At 35.5% G+C, this 18,311-nt stretch overlaps 1 protein-coding gene across 27 annotated transcripts in view; it reads left to right on the plus strand.

Annotated features, from left to right (window-relative positions):
- The window catches only part of EIF4G3 (eukaryotic translation initiation factor 4 gamma 3), a 330,571-nt gene that overhangs the window by 205,903 nt on the left and 106,357 nt on the right, over nt 1-18,311 (plus strand). For 19 of the 27 annotated variants that reach the window (XM_072827973.1, XM_072827981.1, XM_072827975.1 and 16 more), the window contains 3 exons: nt 621-743; nt 9,627-9,735; nt 15,036-15,875. In XM_072827973.1, the coding sequence (XP_072684074.1) occupies nt 621-743; nt 9,627-9,735; nt 15,036-15,875 (1,072 nt within the window). Of the gene's footprint in view, nt 1-620; nt 744-9,626; nt 9,736-15,035; nt 15,876-15,973; nt 16,112-18,311 lie in introns of those variants that run through there. The other 8 variants (XM_072827970.1, XM_072827954.1, XM_072827960.1 and 5 more) reach the window with 2 other exon arrangements.

The raw sequence follows: 18,311 nt of genomic DNA on the forward strand, positions 1-18,311 counted from the left end.
ATCATTCCATATCAGTACATATAGATCTATTTCATTCTTTCTACTAGCTGATATTTAATTTTAAAGATGCAATATAATTTTTAAATTATTGTGTCCTTGATCAGCCTTGAACTTGTTTCTATGGCTTTGCTCAAACAGCTACTATTGCAGTCAACATTCTTACATATGTAAGGTATCTGCAACATAAATTCCTATTCCTAATTACAAGGATATGTGCATTTTTCATTTATTAAAGAACCATTTATGACCCATAAAACTTTATTCTACAGAATAATATATATTCTAAAACAGTTTTACTTATGAATCTTATGTTAAGCAGTGTAAATAAAATCAACTAATTTGTCAGTGCTTACAAGATAAGCATTAATATTTTGCCTTTTTGACCTAGAAATTCAGCCAACTAGGTCCCATTTGTTATTCTAATTAGTTCATGTCAGAAATAATGTCCTAAATTTCTTTGAATGACCCCATACAGTTCTGTGATAGAAATAAAGTCATGTGTGGTGATTATCACTTTGATATTTGATAGGCTTCCCAGTTTATATCGTTAACACATCATTTGTCTATAGATATACATAGATACCCGTCTCTAAATATGCCATGTTATTCTTACCTTGTAGATAAGAATTCGGGATCCTAACCAGGGAGGGAAAGACATAACAGAGGAGATTATGTCTGGAGGTGGCAGCAGAAATCCTACTCCACCCATAGGGAGACCCACTTCCACACCTACTCCTCCTCAGGTAAGACAGAGTGAGTCATGAGGGATACGCTGTATATTTGTTTGCTAACTTCTGCTGGGCTCTTCTTTCTATAGCCACTTTTGTACTTCTCATATCCATCAGTTGTCTCATAGCCTTGAATATCTAAATGATACTTAAGCAGACATGTTCTTTCTCATTACAAATTGTTACAACTTCTAGATTTGTATTCATTATATTTCTATGTATTGTCTCCACATTCAGAGCATAGCTACTGCCACTCTTTTCCTAATGAACTATTTGCATAACACCAAAAGGAGCTGCAGTTCCTATAGAAACCTCATCAGTAATTGAGTATTTCATGTTTCAATATGGAGTCTTAGGGATTAAATGCTGTACAATATATTTGTGAAAACTTTAAGATTAAAAATTTAAACATTGTTATTTAGTAGTATTGTCTGGGACAAATGCCTATGCCTGTGTAATTCAGAGTGTTTTAGTGTTTTAGTTATACCTCGTACTTTTAAGGCTGCATAAATGATCTTTTTTAATTGGAGGATGTCTCCTTTCGTTATTTACATGGGTTATTAGGAAATATTGTCAGCTAAGCACCTTTTTGTTCCTGTTGCAGAATGTGGTTATTATTATCTTCTAAAAGTTCACTTTCTTGCTTTTAGAAATTAAGACATTCCAGGAAGAACTGGAGTTTAGTAAACCACAGTAGAGACTGGAAGTCCCCAAATTTGCCAGGATTTTTATTTCATCACTTGGTCACTTTAAATTTTGATAAACCATTCAGAGGAGATGAGTGATTTTCAAAGCTTTAAACTGAGAGCTCAGTTTATAAAACAGATAAAATGAAAATTATTAAGGAATAGGTGGTTGCTTGCTTCCTCACTTGTAGCCCAGTTTATGACAGGTAATAGGAATGATTAAATATCATTTCAGAATGATGAACTAAAAAGTTTTTAAAAATGTTCTTAAAAATTGGGATCACAAATACATGGCTGAGTTTAGAGCCCCTCGAAAATGTGCGAATTTATTTAATTTCCAACCTGGAAGTGAACATGGGATAGGTAACATTTATACATTTTAAGCTATCTACTTTATGTGCACAGTTAGATAAGGGCATACACTACAGAAAAACCTGGAATTGGTTGTTTAGGGCAATAAAGTTTGGTCTGTGTTTTCCCACATATATATGTGTGTGTGTGTGTGTGTTTTACATTTTATTTATTTGACAGAGAGTGTGCAAACGGGAAGTGGGAAGCAGAGGGAGAAGGAGAAGCAGGCTTCCCACGGAGCAGGGAGCCTGATGGGGGGCTCAATCCCAGGACCCTGAGATCATGACCTGACCTGAAGGCAGACATTTAACCACTGAGCCACCATGCGCTCCTGTGTTTTCCCACATTAATTAAAAATATTTTTGTTGATTCGTATTTGAATTTTCAACTTGAACATGTCTTAGTATATCTTCTTGCATTTTAATTCCCTGTGGTTTGTTTTTTTAATGTTAACCAGCTTGCTACCCTACCCTCTTTAGGCTATAGAAATCCTTTTGCTGTTTATTTTTCATCAGAGATCCCTGCATTTATAGTAAAGTATAGCATGGAGTATACATAGGGATGTTTGAAGAGGGGGTTAATGAGTTTCATTTTGGCAAGCATTCAAGATAAGGAGTTAATTTAGAGGAACTGTAGTAGGTGTATATGACAAGAAGGGAGAGGAGAAACAGGGTTTGCTGCTACTGTGTTTGCCCTAAAGAGTAGATTAAATTTAGAATTGTCCTGCTTTGTAAGTTTTAAAATGATCTATGGAATAACTTCTAAAGATTTTATATCTCGAATAAATAAAACATATTTTTATATGTATGCATGTGCCCATTTAGGTGATCACACAATACAGATGGAGGTGCATGGGTAGACCTCTTTGAGTGCTAGAACACTTGCTGCAGGTCTCCATTATGTCACTTAAATTTATGACCTTAGGTCAGAACGTTGTCCTTTTAACCCCTATTTTTTTAATAAGTAAAATGAGGGATTATAGTAAGTAATCTCAGAGTTCCCTTTTATCTTTTAAATGTTAAAATGGGAAAGAAGGGGGATGTTTTTGTTATTTTACCTCAGCAACACAGTCTCTCACCTATGTCTCTGTTGTTGATAGCGATAAGGCACAAGGAACATTTCTGCATTAAGAAATGTGCTAGATGCCTTAAAGTTTTTAGGGGACCCTTTAGGGTAAAAATAAATACATAATGCTATATAGGCAAGGCTTCCAAAGGCTGCTACTTCCATAGTCTACTTCCAAAGGCTGGGGTGGGGAATCAAAATCACTGAATTTTTTTAAATGAACTACTTTATATATATTTCTTCCTCTCCCTACTACCTTCCCCCCTCCCCCCGTTTTACACATTACTCTTATATTGAAGTACTATTACAACATGTGAGAGAGTCCTATGCCACAGGGTGTAGGGATAGAGTAAAGGTTGGAAACTTCAGATTGCTGGCATATCTTAGGAAAGATATATAGCCTCTCCTGTCATTTGGGAAAATTGCCAAAGTCAGCAAGTCATTCAGTCTTTTAAAGAGCTTCTTATTAACTTGATATCTGGAAACCTTAAATTCTGACCATTTGTTAATTAGTTCTATAGTTTTAGCAATAATAGTTAGGTTTTGGAGTGGAACTCCTGGGTGGCTCAGTGGTTGAGTATCTGCCTTTGGCCCAGGGCGTGATCCTAGGTCCAGGGATGAAGTCCTGCATCGGGTTCCCTACGAGGATCCTGCTTCTCCTCTGTGTCTCTGCCTCTCTCTGTGTGTCTCTCATGAATAAATTAAATAAAAACCTTTCTTTGTTTGTTTTTTAAAGTTAGGTTCTGAAGCTTAGACAATGATACAAGTAATCTGTATATAGTAAGTAGGTAAGTTCTTGCAGAAAGAATTTCGAGGAGACACCCATATAATATCAACAAACCCAGTGTTAACTTTTATTTTTTAATGTATATATTTCAGAGAGAGTGAACAAGAACACGGGCACACACAAGAGGGGGGAGAAGGAGAGAGAATCTTAAGCAGAGTCCCTGCTGAGCACAAAGGCCCATACCAAGTTCAATCTCTCTATCCTTAGACCATGACCTGAGTCAAAGTCAAGAGTCAGATGCTTAACCAACTAAACTACCCAGGCGCCCTCAGTCTTAGCTTTTATAATGTCATTTGTTGGGACTCCTGGGTGGCTCAGTGGTTGAGCGTCTTGCCTTCGGCTCAGGCCATGATCCCTATCCCCTCCTTATCGAGTCTTGCATGTGGCCATCAAGCTCCCAATAGGGAGCCTGCTTCTCCCTCTGTTTATGTCTCTGCCTCTCTCTCTCTGTTTCTTGTGAATAAATAAATAAAACCTAAAAGAAATAAATTTAAAATATCATTTGTTGACTCAGTCATAGCACTAATGAGTTAATATCCTTCTCTACCTTGAAACATATGGTATGTTTTTGCTTTACTGCTATCTGCAATAAAGAATAGTGGTCATTAAATTAAATCACATCATTTTTCATCTTTAATAAAACAATTTATCATTAGTAATTTCTTCTGACTTAATAACAATACTTTTTGAGGTTCCTGGCTGGCTCAGTCCATAGGACACATGATCTTGGGTTTATAAATTTGAGACCCAGGTTGGACATAGAGTTTAAAAAAAGAAAGGAAAGAAAAAGATATACCTTTCAATAGTATGGAGAGTGTTATAAACTTTAAACAGGTATCCAGGTGGAGCTTGATTTTCTTAAAAGTTTTAAATAAGATGTCAAAATGAATAAAGACCCTTAGTAGCTAGTGTTAAGCTATTTTTTTGTTGAAAAGAAATTTGAACATGGACAGTCAGGGAGTCCTACTTAAGAGTTATAAAGCAGGGTTGTTGATTTAATCAAGCCTGTCTCCAACAGGGTTTGATAAACACCTGAATTTTTAATAAAACTAAGATTCTCCGGCTTTAGTGCCTATGGGAATTTCCTAAAGTCAGAAAACAAAATTTGACACAAGGTGACTTTTGAGATACGATATCTTTTTGGAAGCTGGTGGAGCAAATATGTTTTAAATTGTTTTTGACATCCCAATGAAGATCCACTTATGAGACACATTAATGTTCAATTTTATGTTTTTGTTCAGTGATTCTTCACTGAACTTGAATGATGTTTTTTTATAGTTCTTCACTAAATTTTGTTAAAGTTTTTGCTGTTACAGTGGTGTGATTTAATCTGAATCCTAATTATAATGAAAATGTGACTTGAGTTTGTATATGTGTAGTACAATTCCTATCCCTTACTACCTACTCCCAGTCGGACACTGAACAGTGGTATTGCAGCTTGCAGTCATCCAATAACTACAATGTCTGTAGTTGTAGATGTCACAGGAAGTTCTATAAGAAATTAACAAGAAACCGGGCAGCCCTGGTGGCCCAGCGGTTTAGCGCCACCTTGGTTTAGCCCCGCTTTCGGCCTGGGGTGTGATCCTGGAGACCCGGGATCAAGTCCCATGTCAGGCTCCCTGCATGGAGCCTGCTTCTCCCTCTGCCTGTGTCTCTGCATCTCTCTCTCTCTCTCTCTCTCTCTCTCTCTCTCTCTCTTCTGTCTTTCATGAATGGATGAATAAAATCTTTTTAAAAAAATTAAAAAAAAAAAAGAAATTACAAGAAACCATCAAGCTTTACTTCTGTTATGGAAAATACATTTTCAGAGTTAAAATACTTCAGTTTTGTATGTATATAAATTATAAATCTTCATTGGAAAAGAATAGTAAAGGAAGAAATTGTAGCCTTAAATCTTACTACTGAGAGTTTGTTAACTTTTCGGTGAATATCCTTTCAGACATTTGTAGTGCATATATGCACATCAATATCTATAACTTAATATGTCTGGATTCATTCTTTCCATTTTATAAATACCATTTTTTCAGTGGTCATTAGGAGTGTTCATGTTTGACTACAGGTTACTATTACAATTTTTAATGGCTACATGGTATTTCTTTGAATATACCCTTGTTTATTTAATGAATGGGTATTTTCCTGTTTGTCACTAATACTAACAATACTGTAACGAACAACTTTGTGGACTTATTTTTGGGTTATGATGTTATCTATCCTCCAGAAATTTACCAATTAATCTCTGACCAGCAGTTTTAAGGAAGAACCCTTTTCCTTATTTGATATATTAAATATAATCCCATTTCATTTTTATTTATTGATTTATAGAGCTGAGAATTTTGATGTTTGCTGGTTATTTGTGTGTTTATGAATTATTATGTATTTTGAACACATTTGTTTTGGGGCGATGATTTTTTTTCTGATTTTTAAGTGTTCATCAGAAATTTTTTTTGACTTATGTAATATTTTTTTCCTAGTGTGATGATTGTGTTTTTTTTTTTTAAGATTTTATTTATTTATTCATGAGAGACACAGAGAGAAAGAGAGAGGCAGAGACACAAGCAGAGGGAGAAGCAGGCTCCATGCAGGAAGCCTGATGTGGGACTTGATCCTGGGACTCTGGGATCACACCCTGAGCCAAAGGCAGACGCTCAACCACTGAGCCACCCAGGCATCCTGATGATTGTGTTTTAACCTTTTTTTTTTTTTTTAACCAATGGCTTGTCCTTTCTTTCAGTATTATTCATTGAATACTTTGCCATTGCTTCCTTGCTTAGAGAGATTATTTTATATACTATAAAATATACATAATAAATATACATTTATTTATATATATCATTATATAATATATTTTATGTGTATATATTAAAATTATATATTATATAGTTTATAATAAATATATATTAAATAAATTATATATTATATATAAATATACACCCACATCCATACATACACACACCTCTGAGTTTGTTTCCGGAATTCTACATTCCACTTATTTTTTTAAGATTTTATTTATTTATTTATTTATTTGAGAGAGAGTGAGGATGCACAAGCTGGAGGTGGAGCAGAGTGGGAAGTAAATGGAGGGGAAAGAATCTCAGACTCTGCATTAAGTTTGACGCCCCACGCAGGGCTTAATTCTCACAATCCTGAGATCAAAACCTGTGCCAAAATCGAGAATCAAATGCTTAACTGAGTGAGCCACCCAGGATCAGTGTTTCTGTTTTCTTTAGCTAAATACCCAAATGTTGAATTGCTGCATCATATCTTAGTTCTATTTTTATTTTTTTTTTAATGGTTTTATTTATTTATTTGACAGGGAGAGAGCTCAAGCATGAGCAGGGGGAGTGTCAGGGATAGGGAGAAGTAGGCTCCTTATGAAACAGGGAGCCTGATGTGGGGCTTGATCCCAGAACCTTGGGATCATGACCTCAGCCAAAGGGAAAGGCTTACCTGAATGAGCCACCCAGGTGCCCCTATTTTTAATTTTTTGGGGAATCTTCAAACTGTTTCCCATTGTGACTATACCAATTTATATTCCTACCAGCAGTACACAAGGGTTCCTTTTTGTCCACATCTTCACCAACAGTTGTTATTTCTTGTCCTTTTGATAATAGCCATTGTGACTTCTGTGAGGGGATATCTCTTTCTGGTTTTGATTTGTATTCCTCTTTTTCTTTTTTTTTTTTTTAATTTTTTTTAAATTTTATTTATTTATGATAGTCACAGAGAGAGAGAGAGAGAGAGAGGCAGAGACACAGGCAGAGGGAGAAGCAGGCTCCATGCACCGGGAGCCCGACGTGGGATTCGATCCTGGGTCCTCAGGATCGTGCCCTGGGCCAAAGGCAGGCGCCAAACCGCTGAGCCACCCAGGGATCCCGGAACTGGGATTTAAATAGCATGTTATCTCAGTCCTTTCCCATAAATGTTTATACACAAATATACACAAAATCTTCCTAGTTCTTTTTTGTTGTTGTTGTTGTTGTTTGTTTTTTAAAGAATTTATTCAGAAGGGTGGGGGTGGCAGAGACACAGGCAGAGGGATAAGCAGGCTCCATGCAAGAAGCCCGACGTGGGACTCGATCCCTGGTCTCCAAGATCACACCCCGGGCTGCAGTCGGCGCTAAACCGCTGTGCCACCAGGGCTGCCCTCTTTGTTAATTAAAAATGTTTATGCAGTTGTCTCTTAAATATGATTCCAGATATTTTAATCTGACCTTGAAAAACTCTCTGATCAATACAGATGTATAGATATCAGTAACCTTTCACTATCTTAAACATCTCATTTTATGTATGTATGGCTGTCATTCTGATGACCTGCTTTTAACAACTACTCATTTTTTTGTTATTAATTTTCCAGGCAACTGGAGTAGTTTATATTTTCTTCCTTTTAGTTAAATAATATAATTTACATGTCTTTATTTCCTGTTTAATAAATGCTATATAACTTTTAGATCCTTTCCTAATTTCTAGAACTATTTCCAGCCATAGAACTAAACAAATCTGTATTTTCACTTATACCTATGAAGAGGTCCTAATTTCTGAATTTTAATAACACAACTTTTTTCCCACTGGAACTAAACATTCAGAGCAATCATGGCAGTACTATTCATTTATTTGGCTATGATTCAAAGTGAAAACAGTAACTGTTCATTTTTTTTTTTTTTATAATTTCAGTATTCTTCATTTGGAAATAATTTGGAATATGAGCACTGTCATAGTCTAATGAATTAGGTGCATTTTCCCTATTCCTGTCTGTTACTCTATATAGTCCAGATATAATCAAATGTAAATTACATGTTGTAAATTTTGAAAATCAGTTATTTAAATGATATATGGTATGTGTCTGATTTATTTTATATTCCTATTCTCGGTGAGACTGATTTGAAAATATTTTTTATTAATGCTCACTTTTTTAAGTGGCCCTACTCATCCCAGATTCATTCTCACCTTAAGTCTACTTCATGTCTAAAGCACCACACACGCACACACACACACACACTCACACACACAGTCAGAAAATCAGAGTTGTGCAGGGACTCTGTTCTGATAGCACTGATAGAATTCAATGTAGGGGAAATTATAGCTAACAAAAAAATGACCTGAGATCTCTGAGAAGAGACATTGCTTATTTTGTGGCTTTTTTGTAACCCTCAAATCCAGAGCACCATAGCTGCATGGAAAGTGATGTAGAATGAGTGTTCTTGTCCTTCCTTGTGCAATTCTTGTTGCTTACTAAGATGAACAATAGCTGCAGTTTTTTCAACCAACTCTACTAGGATTTCATGGCCATTTTTGATTCTCATAAAGTGGCTAAGTGAAAATGAAGAGTTTCCTCTTAGCTCTGAAAAACAGATATTTTACTCAGATTTCTGACACTGAAAAGATACCGTCCTTGTTCCAGAATCTGAAGATATTTTGAGGTGAAAATGCCATTAGATACTTCACAAGTTCCATTTCACCTGTGTAATTATATGGACAGATTACAAGAATCATCTTTCAGTATTGTTTTCTTAAATCAATCAAACCGTGACTGGTTTTAAAACCCATCGTGTTTAGTTTGTCTAGCTTTCATCCAGTGAACTACTTTGCTAGGTAGTTAATAAGTGAAGTTGACCAGATCCCTTTGGTCTTTGACTGGGAGGAGGTTAAATTCTCTCTTAGATGTGATGTATCTCCCATTAGGTGGAAAGTGTGTTTGTCCTTAGAAGGAGCCCCAAAGAATTCATTTATATTAATGATTTCTGTGCTATTTGTTCTTGTTGTGATTAATAGTAATCCTCTCTTTTCCTTCCCCTCTTCTGCTGCCTCTTTCCTTTTCCTCCCGTCCTTTCTGAATTATTAAATTGGCCTATATATTTTTTCCTTGCTTTCCCTTTTTTTTTTTTTTTTTTTTTTTTTTTTTTTAATTTTATGATCTGTTCTACTCTGTGTTCCTCACTTGCTTGGGTTCCATGTTGCTAGTTTTTATGTTCGCACGCTCATTATCACCCTTTTTTGTACTTCAAATCCCAGCAGCTGCCCAGCCAGGTCCCTGAGCACAGCCCTGTGGTTTATGGGACTGTGGAGAGCACTCATCTTGCTGCCAGCACCCCTGTCACTGCAGCTAGCGATCAGAAGCAAGGTTTGTATATAACTGTTTTCTTTCCTATTTTTTTTTAAATTAAATATATTGCACTCAGTATTTAAGGGCAGGAGTGAAACATTTGAGGATTATTTAGATACCCACTTGTAAACAAAGTGTCAAGATGGAAAATAAAGTGTTCTACTTTTAGGAAAGTAAAATAGGGTTGATTAGTAAAATTTTTCCCTATATTTAATTAATACCTCACTTGATACGTATTTATAGGTAAAACCTAATTTGCTTGAAACTGGTTTTGTTTTTTGGTGGTGATGAGAACAAGGTTGAAGAAATAAATCAAAGTATATATTCCTTTACAAGAATAACACAGTTTTATTTATATATTTAACATGTGTATCTTGCTATTTTTAAAAGCATGAAATATTTCTTCATGTAAATTTGGCTTCTGTAGCTTCAGTTCTGTAGTACTGAGTTTATCCTGGTTCCATCATGCACTAGTATTTGGTCTTAATGAGTCATTATGCTTTGTGTCTTCATCATACTGAGGGCTCTACTCCCATTTACCTAGCAAGTGTAAAATGCTTGTTGAAATAAACACACAACATCGCCTTTTGAATTATAAATAGAAAACTGTAAGGGAAAGCTCATGTCAGAAAATGGGATATCACAGCCTTTCTTTGTTATGTAGTTGGACCTTAATCAGAATTGGGAAACAGTTCTTATTAGGCACAGGGAAAGCATAGAACTCAGAGCATGCTTTTACAACGTTCCTGACTTCATTATAAGAGTGAATAGAAAGCATATGTGATTTCAAATTTTTTGAATTATTCATTCCTCCAGATCCCTTCATATATGATGTTAGTTAGTAAACGTACTTTCTAAAAATTATTCTTTAAAAGGTACTTGGGAATTGGCACATAACCTAAGCAATATTATATATTATTGGGTGTTTGGTTTTTTTTTTACAGCTTTTCACACTTAGAAACATATGTTTGATTTCAGGATTCTAGAGCATACAAAGATAATAGGTTTTTTCCCCTTTAGTATTGAGGAACCTAGTAAACTTGAATAGAGACACATCCTATATTTTGTTTTTTTAAGATTGTTCCAAACCAAAAAATAGATAACAAACCATAACCTGCCATCCTTCTAAAAGTTGCTCTGTCAGATACTTGAGCAGTACTCAGACATAAAGACTCATGCATACTTTGAGTTAAATTTTTTAACATGAAAGCCATTCACCTTGCAGCAGTGCACGTGGTGTAGGCATTGTGGAAGATCACTTTCTGCCTCCAGTGATAGAGCGCTTTTCGATCAAAAGTCAGAATATTTTCAGAGTAGAGTATAATTTTCAAGGTGTTCTCTTCAAAACATTATTGTTTACAACTGTGCCAACTAATCTTTTTTGCTAGTTAAAATTATGATAAGCACATTGAATACTTAACATCCAAAGAGACCTCATGATGTGTATCCATCCTATATGCAAACTTCAGCTGGAACACAATATAGAGAATTCATAAGATGTCTTAATATGATAGCTGTGCTCTGCTATGATTTTTAGATTATGAAACTACTCCATTTTGCCATCTTTAGGCCTTGATTTCCATTAGGAAGAATACAGAACTCTTGGTTTTCTCTCAATTTTTTATGCTTAGTAGAAATTTGAATAATAAACATTCCACATTGATGTTCGATGTAGATATGAGTGCATTGAAAATGTTTTCAGTTTCCTTGATGGAAAGAAAAACTTGACTTTTAAATATATTTCATAGTGCTTATAACGAACTCTGGGGGACTTCTGCCCTTTCCCTCTTAGTACCAGTTACTTTCCAGAAAACTCAGTTAACTATGTTTCTAATTGTGCCCATAGCTAACGAACATATAGAATAGTTTTCAGAGTAATTTTTAAACCAAATGTGTGTAAGCTCAAATAACATTAGAAAGGGCTCACCAATTTTCAGAAGAATTTTTTACAGTTAAGAAATTTTAAAAGTTTCTTTACATTCCTTTTGAAATTAAAGTAAGATGCAAAAATATACTGTTTTAAAGAATGCTGGATTACCCTCAGAAATAATAGACTCTTGCATTCTAGGTTGGTTGGTTTTTCTCTCATATAAATGTGAGTTTTAATTGGGTAACAGTATCTCATGTTAGCTCCAAAGTCTCCTGCCAGCTTTCTTTACCTAAATACTTCTTTTTCCATGTACCTTTGTTTTTTTCCTCCTGAACTGGAAAAATGTGGGATTTGGTCATCTTATTGTTCAGACTTAATCTATAAAATACTCAGTTTCCCCTTCTGTAAAATAGGAACATAATAGTTTCTATCCCAGCAGTGATTGCAAGAATTAAAGAATATGGTGTCTGGCCTGATTACTACCATATGAGAAGTGCTTAGTAAACGTTAGCTACCATTATTACACTTCTGGTTTTCTCAGAGTTTATAATATGAACAGCTGAAATGTACATGAACATCATGTTGCCAGACAAATATGACATTTCCCATTTGTTTGGTACTTTATAAAGATATAAAGACACAGGGAAGACCTTCACTGTGGTGAGTAGAGAGAAAGCCATTGAATGTTGAGTGAATTTAAAATCATCAGTGGGCATTAATGATGTCTAGACACAACTTGATTGTTGACATTGTTTGAGTAGGTACATTCAGCCCAGTGTGCGGAGGACATGATATGGACAATGAAATACAAATAAAAGTTATTTGTGCCTTAGTGCCTTTCGAAAGCACTTAGTATAGAGTAGGTATTCAATGAGTGATATTCTGTTGTAATTCAACCATTTATAGCAATGTTGTTCAACTGGGGCCCCCTGGCATTTAGGATAGGACTGTTCTCTGTCAAGTGAGACACAGTCCCTTAAGTTGCAGGATGCTTACTTTCCATTCCTGGTCTCTGCCCAGGAAATGATAGTATCACCTTCTCAATCACGTGAGGCTCCTGACAACCAAAAGGCATCCATCTGGGCAGTTGGTTCCACTGCCATTTGAGAATAAAGGGAGCAGTTTGTCCTTATAAATATGGCATTTATTGTAGAAACTTGGATAAGTGGAAAGAAAAAAAATATCTCTTGTCTCATTATCTAGAGCCACTGTTAGTAAATTTGATTCCCGACTTTCCCATATGCATGTGTTAGTAGTGTCTGTGTGTGTGTGTGTGTGTGTGTGTGTATATATATATATATATATATATATATATATATATATATAACCAAATTAGGCTTATGCTGTACATAGAGTTTTGTGCCCTGCTTTTTAAAAAACATCTTTTATTATAAATAACTTTCCAAATCCTTTTTCTTTTAAAAGCCTATTTTATATGATCCCATTATATACCATTATATGGCCCAGGCTATTATTTCTTTAGTAAATCCCTCATGTTAGACACTTAGTCTATTTCTGTTTTTAATTGCTATTATAAAGTGTTAATATAAATAACCTTAAATCTTCCAGACCTATATATTTGCTCGCTCTTGCATGATTATTTCTTTAAAAAAAATTCTTAAAGATGGAGTTCCCACAATTTCCTAGAGATGACCAAATGGTAGAAATATTTGTAATGCAGTATCTTAGATTTCAAACTATCATGGCTTTGCAAAGCATACTCTTAATAGTAAAAGTTCTTAGATAAAATCAGTGTTCTTTATCTTTATTTAGATTTACTGTAGTATACTTTTCAGCTTTTTGTATTAAAACTTGAATGAATTAAAGGAGTTTAATTTCAGAATGAGGACCTCTCAAGTTTTTTTTTGTTTGTTTGTTTCTTATTTCTTCATGTTAGATTTTTCTCAAGAATATGTCGAAATTTCTATAGTTCTGGGTTTTCTTTTGTTTTTTAGTATCAGAAATTTTACTGTTCAAAGTTAATAATAGAATTGACATACTCTTACTAGGTTATTAATGTGAGAATTACTTTTTACTATTTAATGCTTCTAGTTTTCATGCAGTGTTTATAAAGAGTGTTGTTATCCTGGTGTGCTTTCATGTAATGTAGGTGACCCATGTGGCAGTTACTCTAGTGATTTGGAAATTATGAGTGGTATTTTAATAGATGCATATTTATCATATATATCTTACATATTTATAACAAATAGGCAGATTTCTTTGAAATCTGACGACTAAATCTGAGGGATTTGACAGAGAGCCTAATCTTATTTCTCCTGTACAGTAAATAAAGTTCAATTTAAGAAGCACTAATCTCAACACCCATAAATTAAAATAAATTTTAAGACCAAGAACAACAATTAATGAATGATGAATGATGAATTATATTAAAGGATGAATTATCCTTTAACAACTTAATGGTAATATTTACCATCTGTTTCTCTGATTAACGAGCATATTTTCTATCACAAACTGAAATACAATAATTTATTGTGAAGACTTATTTTCACTGATGGATAAAGATTTCACATAAAGTGAAGTCTCTTTCACTTTAGATTATCTTTTAGTAGTGCTTAAAATTCTTGTTTGCATTTGATGAACATGCCCATCAGTGTCTGTTTTTCCAGTGGAGCCTGTCATGCTACAGAAGCACCAGGGCTGAATCTCCTTTCGCTTCATCCTCCCAGGAATGAATTACCTATCAGTTTACCTAGAATTTTAGAATATGGAAATTTATGTTTCTGGTTTACCTTTATTGTGATTATCAGTTTCTCTTGCACTCATTCTTTTTCATCTATACACAGATAAGCATATTACACATTCTCAAATATTTCAGGTGTATATATTATGTTTCTTTTTTATTGGACTTGATTATCTGAATATTAACTTGGTTTCTCCTTGAGGAATGTTTTTTACAAGATAAATTTTTATTTTTATGTTTTCACATTATTTCTGGCTATATACATGCATCTTTTGAAAAAGGAAAGCTAAATATTTTTTATTGTGTATAATGGTTTAATCTACTCTTATTTGTTCTTGAGCTTTTCTGCCATTATAGTGTATCCTTGGTAGAAAAATCTTATATAGGGAGAAAGGTATAGTAGAAATAAAAGTCTCTACTTAAAAAAAAAGTTCCATTTCTGGAACGGTTTAGCTTCAGTTTTGATGAACTTTGCCGTTGTATTCTTTTTCATAGAATTATTTGGTTAATTGTTGATTCTTTCTTTAACTCCATAATAAACTATATTCATTGGTGACCAATTAACACAAGGTATAACTAGAAAATATGACAGTGTTTTTGGAGTGGCAGAAGAATTCTAATAATTTGGTCTGTCTTCTGTTGCCCATGATTTTGAGTAAGAGATGAAAAGAACTGGCCCAAAATACTATAGTATAATCTCTGATCCAAGAATTATTCTTAAACTCTTTTTGTTTTTTTCTTCCCTAGAAGAGAAGCCAAAACCCGATCCAGTGTTAAAGTCTCCTTCCCCAGTCCTTAGGCTAGTCTTTAGTGGAGAGAAGAAAGAACAAGCGGGCCAGCCATTGGAGACAACTACAGTGGAATCCATGCCAGAACTTCCTCTGCCTCCATCACCTACCACTGTTTCTCCACTTGCTCGAAGTACAATTGCTTCCCCCACCTCGGCTGCTCTTAGTAGCCAGCCAATATTCGCCTCTGCTGTAGATGACCGGTGTGAATTCTCCTCCTCAAAAGAAGACACAGTTCCTATACCCAGCCCCATATCTTGCGCAGAGACATCAGATCCATCACCAATAGATGTAATTGATGATGATATATGCAAGAAATCTTGTAGTGTAGCACCTAATGATATTCCACTGATTTCTAGTACTAATCTAATTAATGAAATGAATGGAGTTAGTGAAACATTACCAGCCACAGAGAGCATTGTGGAAATAGTAAAACAGGAGGTGTTGCCATTGACTCTTGAATTGGAGATTCTGGAAAATGCTCCAGAGGAAATGCAAGTGGAGTGTGTCCCAGCTCCCATTACCCCTTCCACAGTTCCTTCCTTTTCTCCATCTCCTCCAACTCCTCCAGCTCCTCCTCCTCCCACACCAGCCATTGTTCCTGCTGCTGCCACTAATATTGGTACTGCTGGTGTTCCCACCACAGTCCAGAGGGTCTTAGAAGAGGATGAGAGCTTAAGAACTTGCCTTAGTGAAGATGCAAAAGAGATTCAGAACAAAATAGAGGTAGAAGCAGACGGGCAAACAGAAGAGATTTTGGATGCTCAGAACCTAAGTTCAAGAAAGAGCCCCAGCCCAGGTAAGCTGTTGTGCCATTAATTATTTTATGCTTGCTGAACATGAAAAAGAAGCAGTGTTTGACTTATTTTTTAATTGGCTACTTTCCTTGACTTCCAGAAACATCAAATGAATGCTGACAGTCGTAGTCTGATTTCTTCAATGGTGTGTTTATGTTTTAGTGCAGCCTGCAAAAGAGTTACTCCATTGTCTAAAAATGCAAATGAAATTTCAAATATACAAAATGCCTCCAAGGTATATGTCACTGTACATGTGTTTTTTTTTTGTTTTTTGGTTTTTTTTTTTGTTTTGTTTTTTGGTTTTTTTTTGCCTCGTTCATATGAATCAGTTCCTCAGTGGTTAATTTTGTCATTTTGGGGCTGGAAACCAATTAAAACAAGCATACTGTCCTTAATCTTCTCAAAATTTTAGAACCCAGTCTATCCTAAACTTAAAGGAATTCATCTCTTCTTTAATCTGGGATTTAGAAAAATAGCAATCACAACAGTTGTTGTTTATAACTACTTCTGAAAAATGTGCTTTCTCTGATTAACTCACAGAAAAGTTTAATGCTCTTCATTTTTTGCTTTTACCCTTTAATAATTTTATCATTAATATTATTCTTCCCAGTCCAAAATTATTTAATTATTTAATGTAGTATCACCTAGAATCTTAGGAACTAACCATTGGATTTTTATAAATTTTTTTAAGATTGTATTTATTTGAGAAAGAGTGAGAGAGTGCACAAGGGGGGGGGGGAGGATAGAGGGAGAGGGAGAAGCAGAAGCAGACCCTCTGCTAAGCAGGAATCCTGATGCATGGGGGCTTGATCCCAGGACCCTGAAATCATGACCTGAGCTGAAGGCAGATGCTTATCTGACTGAGCCACCCAGGTGCCCCCACCTTTTTTTAGAGATGGAAAGAGAGAGAGTACCAGTGAATTGGCGTTGGGCGGGGGGGGGGGAGGGAGATGGAGAGAGAGAGAATCTTAAACAGGCTCCACACTTATCACAGAGCCCGACCCAGTAGTTTGATCTCATTACCCTGAGATCATGATGAGCAGAAATCAAGAGTCAGATGCTTAACTGACTGAACCACCCAAGTGCCCCTGAATTTTTATAATTTTAATCAAAAATTATCTGAGGCCTATCAGCTAGAGTCAGTAGCCCACAAGAATATGGCTTTTAACAAGTCAGCATAGATCATCTGGTGCAGTAGTGCCCCACACAATATAATTTGCTCTCACTATACCTCACAGGTTAAATTATACAAATAGAGAATTGTGTGCTCCCCCAGCATTTATTCTAGAAATGGAGTGGATGGGAAGGTTTTAGTCACCAACATCCTTGGTGTTTGTCTTTTTTGAGCTGTCTAATGGATAGTGAAACTTAATAAAAACCCTGATTCCTACTTTTAAGATACAACTTTCCCATACAGCTCAGTTCTTGAGGCAGTTTCCTCCTGAATATCTTAGGGGAGTTGTCTGGTTTCCTGGAACAATAGAACATCTAGTTCAACCTGGTATAACAGTGCAAGGTGTGGTGGGGACAGGGAGTAATGTTTCATAAATGATTGTAAATCACCTGTTCTTCGAGATGGGCCTCTATCAAGTTAGTATATTCACAGTGTCATCACTGTTTTAGGAATCTTCTTTCTTGGTGGGGTGATGACCTTGGGCTTTATGAAAAAAACAATTTGGACATGACTAAAGGTGAAAGCCCTCCAAGGAACACTCCTTTGTTGGAGAACAATAGTTTGACCTTTCATTGTCTCCTTTCACATACTCACCTGTGAATTGTTAGCCAACAGCTATTGATGTGGTAGTTCCACAATTAGGAGAAGCTATTGAAGACAAATGTTTAAAAAAACAAATAACAGAAAGACAAAGTAATCATAGGGAACCTCACGTGGTGCTCAATCCCAGAACCCTGGGATCATGATCTGAGCTGAAAGGCAGATGCTTAACTGAATGAGCCACCGAGTCACCCCTCAAGTTCTTTTATATGCTGCAGATTGAGCCCACCAGACACCTGATGGTGGAATGTACTAACAGAACAGACTCAAGTGCCAAGCCTTCTGGCAAGCCCCTTGTACAATCTCTCATCTCCATATGATATACGCTTTCCTACTATTTATAGTAGTTCATTTCTTTGCAACATGATCTCAAAAGTTTCATTCATTGGATATTGAGTCATACATGTCTCCATGAATAGACATGGATTCTTTGTTTAGAATTTAGCCCACTTTTCCCGAGACTTACTCATTTACTTCCAAAAGAAACCATTGCGCTTACCTGCTTCCAGACAGAGTAATCCAGACAGTTTAGGGGGAATGCTTTACTCTATCGGACAAGAGAACTCTTTCCAGGATAACGTAGCCTTGCTAAAAGCACTTTCATTTTCCGGTGCTGACCTTTACCTTGCACACAGTAGTCTTTTTTTTTTTTTTTTTTTTTTTA

Source organism: Canis lupus, chromosome 5, assembly GCF_048164855.1.
Source record: "Canis lupus baileyi chromosome 5, mCanLup2.hap1, whole genome shotgun sequence".
In the NCBI taxonomy this organism is placed as follows: Eukaryota; Metazoa; Chordata; class Mammalia; order Carnivora; family Canidae; genus Canis; species Canis lupus.